Here is a 10,186-nt window from a genome sequence, read left to right on the forward strand (position 1 = left end):
GGCTGAGAGTGGAATTTGCTGTAACTGGGGCTGATGGGGACAGGAGCTGGGTCCTGCATGGGAACAGTCCACACACTGGCCCATTGCTCACCAACAGAACGATGGGGGAACATACCCGAGACCAGACAAATGTTGTCCCTCTTTTCCATCAGAGCTCTGTCAGCTCCCACAGAACAGTTCTCTGCCTAATTCCCACTGGATCCCAAGACCACTGTCCACAGCTTTCTGCAGCCTCTCCTCCACTGGTAAACACCTCTGCCCTGATCCCATATCCTCCATGGGAAGCAGTAGGAAGCAGTGAATAGGTCCATCATGTTGCCTTTGCGATACAGCAGCAACCATGGCAGTGCCTGGTGCTCAGTTATTGCCTGCATAGTTCTGTAAAGCCAGGAAGGCTCGTCTGGATTCATCCTCACACCAGTGGTCTCGAGACATGAATGTTTGCATGTTCACCTCACTCATGAGAACCACTTAGGGGGAGTTCCCCATGAGGGTATGCAGAGAGGCTGGATCAGATGGATGTGGAGTGACACATGGACAGAAGTCACCTTTAAGGGAACGGCACTGCCTCTGCCCTGGGTTTGCCCAGCACAGGACGGTGCTGCCAGGCATTCAGAGCTGTGACAGGGACAAACAGCAGGACCATGGCCAGTGTTAGGAGAAATAACTCGTCCCCAGGGAGCTCCTGGGCTTGCAAAGAGCTTGTTTGCTCCAGTGAGATGCAGCCTTTAAAAAAACCCTTCATTTTAACTGCTGCAATTTCCCCACTGGCAGCAGCAAAAAGGCAGCGACAGGAATAAAGCCTCGGCCTTAGTTTTTAAGTGTCTTTTTTAACAAGCGTTAATCAACAGTAAAATTAAGAGGCCCCTGGAGGGAGCTACCAGCAGCCCCGGCTGACTCACAGTGGGAAATTTATTGTGTCACGGAACTCATCTGCATTTCCTCCCGCAGGCGGAAAGGGAGCGAACAGGAGATGTTTGTAGGGAAAAGGGGTGGAGAGCAGGGAGGAACGCGGGCCAGAGGAGCTGCTTTGGTTATAAAGAGCTAGGGAGGCAGGAGAGCAGCACTTCAGCCGCTGCTGGGTCCGCAGCGGGCTCTGCGATGGCAGACAGGAAACCTGAGTCACTGCATTCCTCCATAGGGCTCTTGGGCATTTCCGCAGGTAGGGATGGAGTCTTCTTGGCATGGGAGGATGGGGTTGGGATTAGCTTGCCTGGACAGCCCCTTTCCAAAGGGGGCTAAAGAGCCTGTTTAGTCGGAATCTTCTCTGCCTGGGTAATAGCTTTTTGATCCGGAGATCCCGGTCCCTGTTTCAGCAGCCAACAAAATATTTGTCTTGGCTTCCAAGTGCTGGCCTGAACCTTTGGACTCAATCCATCCTGGGTGGGAAGCAAATCAAAACTTTGTGGTAGTCATTTTCATAAATGCTCTTGATTTGGATGCACTTTCCTCTCTTTTCCTTTCCTAGCTGTTTTCTCTGCAGCCGTTTTCATAGAGCCAGAGAACCCCAGACTGCTTTGGGTTGGAAGGGACCTTAAAGGTCATCCAGTTCCAACCCCCTGCCACGGGCAGGGACACCTTCCACTAGAGCAGGTTGCTCCAAGCCCCGTCCAACCTATTCTGTGTTCATTTTCTTTCATTTGCTCCTTCTCTGTTTCATCTCTCTGGGTGCTGCCCCTTCTCATTTTGGGCTAGTTTTCTGTCAGCACCAGGTTTATGTGACCATCTGTAGCGTGTCCATTTGTCTTCCTGCCTGTTGTGTGACCCTCAGCTGAGTTTTACCTTTTCCTGACAACGGGGGAGCCCTTTCAAACAGGATTAAGTTCAAGTTTCTTAAAGCTGAGCACTCAGAAAGAAGTGAGACCTTGGACACAAACTGAGTTACAACACCCCCTTCCAGCTCCCCTTAGGTTTCACTGTGTGCAGATCTTGTACTCTTGTTTGTTCCTGTTCCCTGCCCTCGCCACTGGTTGTCTCCTGGTTTTGGGGCCAAGTTTACAAGCTTTTCTTCTTTCCCCCGTCCCTTGTCACTCACAGGAGCGCTCTTACTGGCGGTGCATTTCTACAGCTTGCCCCGAGCAGCCCCTCTGATCCCCAGCACAGCTCTGGGCGTCCTTCTGTTGGTCTTATCATCTCTCTTGGCATATGCAGGTAAGACTCGGGGGGTGGCCAGCTTCAAGGCTTCCCCCTGCTATAGCTTTGCATGTACTTGGTCTGCTTCCCAACAGGGTTGTACACACCACATAGCCTTGTCACAACCCTGATTCATTCTGCTAGAGGAGTGTGTCAGCACAGCAGATTTTTCTTATATAGACAGTCAAAGAAATGGGTATTAGTTCTGACCAAATGCTTTACCAGCATCTCCGAGAGTTTTAACAGACTGAATACACAATTTCTCTAAAAACAGTTCCCAGGATTTCAGGCTTCCATGGGTTGAACTGGCAAATGTGCAAATGCCAAAAGAACTACTTATGTGAGAGAAAAAGTCACTGGCTATAACCAAGTCCACACTTTAGAATGAATGCTGAGTTGTTTCTCCGTGTTAATTTGGAGTGATGAGCTCCCCTCAGGCATTCTGATGGACACACAGTGTTGTGCTGATGAGTCTTTACAGTCATGTCTACACAGTGTAATGGGACATGGTACAGACCTACCCAAACTCATTATAGCTCTATCTAGCATCATGCGGGACCTGTGGAGCTCCATGCTAGCATAGTGATCATGCTTCCAACACACTATGTGCCTATAGCATAACCTACTGTCTTGAGCTCACAGTCTGTCTCCATTATCATTTGTTTCACAGGAATTTGGAGAAGCCTAAGAAATGCCTCTGTGCTCCTGTCCCTCTGCCTGACCATCTCAGTGTTCTGGTGTGGCTATGGAGTGGTCTTCATCCTGGAAGGGCAAGGAGTTTTGCAGGAGACTGGTGATTTCTGCAATGCCGTGGTGCCTGGCCTGGTCACCTTTACTTTGGCACTTCTCATTATTGCAGTGGTGGGCTTCCTGTGCAGAGAGGTCATCCTAGCTATGATTGCTTCTGCTGTCTCACTTGCCAGTGCTCATGAAGTTGCCATGTATTATAGCCCAGCTTTCGGTTCCTCTGCTGTGGCTTGCAATTATATGGTTGTCTGCTTGGCTGGTGGCTATTTTGCTCTGGGCAGGATTCTCTATTTCCTAACCAAAGAGAAAGTTGCCCTCCCTGGCACAGATCTGGCCAAGAAAAAGAGCCATGAACAGATCCAACCCTCCAATGGCAGTGTGAATCCCTTTGCAGTCACAGGTCTCATCCTGAACATGCTGTCTGCCAGTGTCTTTGGCTGCAGGCTTCTGGGCGTCACTGGCAAACTCTTTATTGGTCAAGTGCCCTGGCTGTGGGCAGCTGGGATCTACCAGATTGGCATCTGCATCTTATCATACCGTGCCATGGATGTGCTTATGGCTACATTCTTTGGTTTCACTTCCATCCTGAAATTGGCTGGAGGCTATTGCCTTCTGTACCCAACCTGGCAGCCAGAGGAGCCATCTTTCCCTACCCCATTCCTGGTGGTTTTTGCAATTCTTTTTGCTGTCTTGGCTCTTTTCCTCACCCTGAAGAGCCCGGTGGATGGCCTCTATTTGCTGGTTTATGTGGCCTACTGCATTGCATTAGCTTGCCGCCCCAAGGGGTTTTTTGAAGGTGGACCCCAAGGTGTGGATGTGGCCATCTTTGTGGCCTCAGCCTTGATGACGCTCATTCACCTGTACAATGTGAAAGCAAGTGCCAAGATCCCAACAGGGAAGGGTGCTGTGAAGGCCTTACTTGCTCGCAGCTCTTTCCTGAAGCTTCGTGAAGGGCCAGACCTCCATGCTCCCTACTTAGGGTATTCCAAGTATGCGGATGCAGAAGTACTTGGCTATGCATGCAGTGTCCTCGCTTCTTTTGCTATCACAATGACAGGGGACCCACAGGCTCCGCTTGCTACTGTTGTAATTCCATGGGTAGTGGTAGCTGGTGGGATCCTGAAGCTTCTAGGTGGCTCAGTGGCCTTTGCCCGGGGTAAAACCCTGGAGAGCAGTGCCTTCATTCTCTATGCTGTCATGTGGATCATCTGGGGCTTGACAAGATATGCTGGCCTCTATGGAACTACCAGAAGCTTCCACGCAGCAGTAGGCATCATTGCTTTCATGCTCTTCAATGGTTTCATTGTCTTCTGCACACTCTTCTTAAGCATCGCCTGGTTCTTTTACTCCCTCACCTTCTTCCTCATCACCGTCAGCTTCTTGCTGGATGCCATCCATGCTCTTCCAGCTGGCTATGACATTGCTGCCACTCTCATCTTTGGTCTGGTCAGCTTTTACTGCTTCCTGTCTGCCCTTCTCAACAGCATCTTTGAGGGTTCCTTCTTACCAATGGGTAGGCCCATTGTGCAGCTTAGTGGTGTGGGGGGAGGAATGACCAAGTGCCTTCACCTGCCTGCCAGGAAAGCTTCCTCAGTCAAGAGAATTGCAGGTAAGAGAAATACATAGGGTCTAAAGTGGGGTGGAGAGTAAATTCTGGGGGGTTTTGTAGCAGAACATTATTAAAAGGACATTGTTCAATCCAGAGGTGGAAAGTATGATAATCTGATGGCATTTTGGTGGAGTGGGCCAAGTTACAGGAGTCATTAGAAGATAAAGACCTAAGGGGAAAATAGGACCAATTTCTTGGTAGGAGCTGGGTTTAGCAGTGATTTTGCTGCTGTCTCTCCTGTATCATGAAGGTGCTGAGGCGCTGGCACAGGGTGCCCAGAGAAGCTGTGGCTGCCCCATCCCTGGCAGTGTTCAAGGCCAGGCTGGACACAGGGGCTTGGAGCAACCTGCTCTAGTGGAAGGTGTCCCTGCCTGTGGCAGGGGGTTGGGACTGGATGAGCTTTAAGGTCCCTCCCAACCCAAAGCAGTCTGGGATTCCATGATTCTATGATCATATCTGTCTATTCATCCAATCTGAAATCCTCGAGGCTGGGGCTACCACTGAAAGATTTGTACAGAGAAAGTAGGGCAAACGCATGGTGCTTGCTCTCTCCACAGGGCTGAATTTCTTCTGGCCCTGATGAACGTGGCCCAGAACTCCCCTAAATGCCAGCTCTCCTCTTGGATGAATGCTAGAAAATGCACTGTCAGAGGAAAAGCTTTGTTAGGTGGGAACAGGAGATGAGAGCATCGAGTTGGCTGTTTTGTCTGTGACAGCTCTCCCGTGAATTACAGCCCCTCTCTTCTAGTCACTCAAGGGGTTCTGCCCTGTTCACATGCCAACAGATATCCTGAAGAATGGAGGGACTTGCGGCATCCCCACAGATACTGTCTATGTGCTTGTGGCAGCCTGTAACCGCCCTGATGCCGTGGAGAAAGCTCACCAGTAAGTATTTGTCCTGCTGCCCCAGTGACGGCTTCCTTGGCTTGTCTAAAGAAGTCTCTGGGGCTTAGAGCTGCTACTCAGTACTGGCTACAGAAGCCATCAAGACATGAGATGCATAGCTTAGCCTTCATGGGAACACCAAAGTGAGAAGCCTGGAGGATGAGGCCTTTCCTGAATGAGGAAAGGAGACAATTGAGCTGCAACTGTCTTCTAGGATATTGAAGGCAGGTGATAGATAGCTTGAATATCATAAGGAAACCCTAAAAAGTGGCAAACATACCTATTTGTAGGTATAAATTGTCACAAATAAAACCCCTCCCATGTTAAACAATTGCCTCTAGGTGTACTTACTGTAAGCAGACAGTACCCCTTGTATTAGTGGGGTTTCCTTAGAATTTGGGCAATTGGAACTTCTATCCATCACTGTGCAAGAAGATTAAACCTTGATGTGGAGCAGACATCCCAGATTGGGAATAGTCATTAATGTCATGAACAGTCCTATTTAGACTACAGAGTGGTGACCTGGGGCAGAGCCTACACAGCTTGTCTATACACAGTTTCCTTTCCAGCTGGAAAATAAATTCCCATCTTACTTGCAGGGTCATTTTTCTTGCCTCCTTTCCAGGTCCAAGCGCCAAGCTCAGGATCGCCCCATGTCACTCTGGATTTCTAGCCTAAAGCAACTGGAACCTGCGAAGCATTTGTTCAGTGCCCTCCTCTGGGACTTCATGGAGGCTGCTTGGCCATCTCCTATTAGCTTGGTGGTTCCCAGAGGTGAGGAAATGCTGTGACTTCCAAGCTTTCTTGGAGAGCTTTGGCTTTGGAACTCCAACTGGAGTTGCATCCCTGCAATGCCATGTGCTCCACAGTGATATTTCTGGTAACATCACTGTGATCGCACTGATGTGCATCCGTAAGTGTGGTGTGACTCTTCCTCATGCAGGTGAATGGGTGGACTTCCTGGGGATGAAGGACTCTGCTAAATACGTGGGTACACCTCAGAGCGTCGCCATCCGCATCCCCGACTGCTCCGTCACCACACACCTCATCGACTTGGTGAGTGGCCAGAATACGCTCATCCAGCAGCACCAGACCAGACCTTGTCCTTCTGCTGCCCAGGGAGCAGGCTTGGTGCCAGTTACCAGCACCCAGGTCCTCTGGCCTGCTGGAGGGGAGGATAGTGAGAGGCTGGAGCACCCTAACAGCCCTCTTGGCATGTCCTTCTCCTCTCTTGTTGCTTTTCTCAATGAAGAGGACTTCCTAGCATGTCCAGATATGTTTGGGGAGTGAAAAGTGCTAGAATGAGTAACTCCCACAAGAAAAATATCATTAAGAAAGGGTGGGGAATGCAAGTAGATGGTAGCTGATTTTATTGCAGAAAAGTGGCTAAAAGGAATAACCACGAGGTCAGAAAGCCAGAAAATATTCAGTTAACAGAACACTGACTTACTGCACAGAACACTTCTGTTGCAAGCATGGGCCAGGATAAGTGGTCTAGAACATGGCCAGAGGAACTGTGATCCTCTGAATGTTCTGATCATCTCTAGGACAGACACTGTAGGTCTTTGACAATTGCTGTTGCTGGAAAACAGAATGTTCTTTCCTGACCAACACCAGTAAACCTCAATTCAGCAGGGTGTTAGTTACCCATACACAGATTTGGTGGGACCTATGGAGTAGATGTCTCTATCTTTGAGTCACACTGAGTTCTCTTTAGTCACAGGGACTCGTGAGTGAACTTGAGAGCTCAAGTTATCTGTTTTAGACAGCAGAACCTGCTCAGAGCTTTTATTCCCATTTTTCTGTCACCAGGTTGGTCCCATCGTGGTCACATCAGCTAATCCAACGGGAGAGGCAGACACAACGCACCACAACCAAGTGTATGCCAAGCTGGGAGATAAGGTAACTGGGGCTCTGTGTCTCTTTATTCCGGCTGGTCCCAAAAGGTGTGGGATGGAGCAATACAACCACTTTGTTTCCAGTAGACAAATTGATAGAGGATATTGAATCTGGGAAAGTAACTCATTAAAAACTTCTTAAGGACACTCCTCACGTTGGTGTCAGTGAAACAACAGTGTCAAATACAGAACTTGGTGGGAGACCAACATTCTTCTGATTTATACAGTCTAGTTATGGCTTGGCAAAATGAGTTAGTTCATCTTCCAGCACAGAATGATAGAAGCAACAAAAATAGGCTACTTTGCTTACAAGCAATAAAACCACTGATGCCTGAATACGCCCAGGCTCCGGCTGGTTTCGAGCTGTCAGAACACAACGGATTCCCACCTAAAGCTGAAGCTGGTCTAAAATTGGTGCTAAAGCTCCAGAATATTCCTAGCTTTTAGAACTTTTCATAAGTTCTGGAGTTACAATGGCCATGCCATTGAAATGGCTCTTTCACATCACTGAGTGTACCCTGAGTGTACCACATGTCCTGTATTCATGGCAGCTTTAAACAAAAGGTTGCACAAATGTTTAACCTGTAACTCCTCAAAAACCTGGTTTCCCACACATTTCCTTTGTGGATGGGACTTCTTCAGAGCCCCTCAGCTGGTGTAAACCTGTCTTTGCTGACCTACACCCATAGAGCTTTCTCTCTCTTTGCTTTTATTAAGTTCATTCATCCCAGATTCAGCCCTCACTGTCAATACACTGGGGCAGGAAGGAGCAGAGTTTGCTTTGATAATAATTACCTGCTGTTGAGAGCGGGAAACTGCCCTCTCTTTTCCAAGGGGAACTTGGTGTGAGAATCCGTTGCTCTTTAGGTGGATGCAGTCCTTTGTGATGGGCCTTCTCCAGAGAACATTGCCTCCACTGTTGTGGACTGCACCAAAATAGACAGTGGAAACATAGGGTTCTTCAGAGTCGGTATCATCCCCAAGTCTCAGGTAAAATTAATCTTCATTCTATTTCTACTTCTTTTCTCCATCTCCATTAAGTGGGTTTCAGACTGGAGAGTTCTTGGTTCCGTAAGGAGGTGAAGAAATATGTGATAGCACAAGGAATTATCATAGGGGGGTGTGAAAGAGCAGAAAACCAGAGCTCCATGTTGCCTGTGTCCTGATCCTGCCTCTGGACCACCACTGCACCTCTCTGTGCGAGGTGAGACTGATCCGTTTGTGTAAAGAGCTCTGAGATGCAAGGTCATGGACATTCATGGGGCAGGCTATCCCTTGGGAGAGAATAGGGCATTATTTCAATAGCTGGAGAAGAAATCAGTGCTTCCCCCTAATTACTGACCCACTCACAGCGGTGTTTACTAATTCCAGGTACTGCAGATACTGGAGGAGGTGCAGAAGAAACACACTTTGGTTCCTAACAGTGGTCCTTGCACCACAAAAGGCCATGAAGAACATGGGAATCATGGCCATGCTGTGCACAATGGGGTGGGAATGGCTGCCTCAGAAGAGGCAGTGCCGGTGCAGCCCCACGACGATGGCTGCGAGAATCACACTCGCCTCTGACTCTGTGCAGGTCAAGCAGTTACGTGCTCAGGAGGGAATTGGGTGCTGGAAAATGACATATAGGTCACATGTGGGGAATGGGAGAGGTTTCCCAGCTGTGGGGTGATTTACTCATCTTCCTATACTGCTAGAATATCCCAGTGCAGCGCTGAGTGACACACCACAGTCACATAGAAGTACAATTTTCACTTACAGAGACTTTCACTGAAGATCAGACACAACCAAAGGAAGTGTTATACCATGACCAGAGTGTCAGAGCTTTATTCCTTCCAGGATGATTTAATACCTTCAGTTTGGGGCACAGAATAACATGAAGTGTTTCATGATTATGTGTTGGTGGAAAATCACTGCTTGAAACTTGACGTGGGAGAAGGGAAGGTGTATTCAGGTGCTGTGCTGTGAATACAGTGGACATTCTGAAATAGGTGAGGCAAAGCGTGGTCTCAGGAGCTGGGCTGTCTTCTGACACATCTTCTCAAACGGAGCTCACAGAACCCAACACTAAAAAGAAATGCCATTAGCTGAGGTGCCTTTTTCTGTATTTCACTCAGTGTGAGGGTGGAATCACCGTTCCGATGAGTCCAATAATATCTCCTTAGAAGTTCTAGAGCATTATGGAAGACCCTTCCTTCCCACGTTATCTTAGAGTATGAATTTCAGAAGGCTCATCTGCACTGCATTTGAGGATGCTAGAAGCTGGTCTCTTGCCCTACAGCATAACTGTACACATCTCATTGTACGTTTCCTCTGGAGTGCAGATTTAGTGCAGAGTGGTAGCTGCTGACCAGGAGGAGGCGAAAAGAAGTTTCAAACCAACATGAAGAGTTTTCCTTGGCAAACACTGCGTGGCTGCGCAGGTAATGGTGCATTTAGTCTCTGAGAACTGTTGATCTTATTCTTACCTGACTCAGGTGCAAGGTGCTGATCAAACTCCAGTTGAAACCAATGAAACCAACACCCCCTCAAGGCCAGGTTGGATACAGGGGCTTGGAGCAACCTGCTCTAGTGGAAGGTGTCCCTGCCTGTGGCAGGGGCTTGGAATGGGATGATCTTTAAGGTCTCTTCAACCCAAACCAAGCTGGGATTCTATGAATGGATTCATTGATTTCACCTGAAGTTCTTCTGGAACTTAACCATAAATGCTGTGCAGTCAGAGGAGCTCAACCTCTACGAGCTACAGGAACACCAGGTCTTCCCAGCTTGTTCTTACAGAACTGGCTGTCTTCCTGCAGAGAAAGAAAATGCCAGATAATCGAGTTTGTTGAAGAATTTTGCTGGTCTATTTACTGTATCTCTTTGGAATTTATCAAAACTGATTTTTAGAAACCAATAAAATATTTTCAATACA

The 10,186-nt window shown here is 48.3% G+C and overlaps 1 protein-coding gene across 1 annotated transcript; it reads left to right on the forward strand.

Annotated features, from left to right (window-relative positions):
- The first annotated feature begins 27 nt into the window (after window positions 1-27).
- On the forward strand, window positions 28-10,186 carry LOC115613055. The gene is made up of 9 exons (XM_030498078.1): window positions 28-1,162; window positions 2,038-2,151; window positions 2,804-4,489; window positions 5,275-5,374; window positions 6,000-6,148; window positions 6,318-6,430; window positions 7,187-7,276; window positions 8,140-8,262; window positions 8,644-10,186. The coding sequence occupies exons 1-9, from the start codon at window positions 1,102-1,104 to the stop codon at window positions 8,836-8,838; spliced, it is 2,631 nt and encodes an 876-aa protein (XP_030353938.1). The 5' UTR covers window positions 28-1,101; the 3' UTR covers window positions 8,839-10,186.

This window comes from Strigops habroptila, chromosome 9, assembly GCF_004027225.2.
Source record: "Strigops habroptila isolate Jane chromosome 9, bStrHab1.2.pri, whole genome shotgun sequence".
In the NCBI taxonomy this organism is placed as follows: domain Eukaryota; kingdom Metazoa; phylum Chordata; class Aves; order Psittaciformes; family Psittacidae; genus Strigops; species Strigops habroptila.

What these genes read in the sequence shown, in the direction of transcription:
- LOC115613055 (XM_030498078.1), top strand. Translation starts at nt 1,102, where the DNA reads ATGGCAGACAGGAAACCTGAGTCACTGCATTCCTCCATAGGGCTCTTG. An exon ending in ATCTCTCTTGGCATATGCAG is followed by an intron (nt 2,152 to 2,803) that starts GTAAGACTCGGG and finishes TTTGTTTCACAG; the next exon opens with GAATTTGGAGAAGCCTAAGA. An exon ending in GCCGTGGAGAAAGCTCACCA is followed by an intron (nt 5,375 to 5,999) that starts GTAAGTATTTGT and finishes CCTCCTTTCCAG; the next exon opens with GTCCAAGCGCCAAGCTCAGG.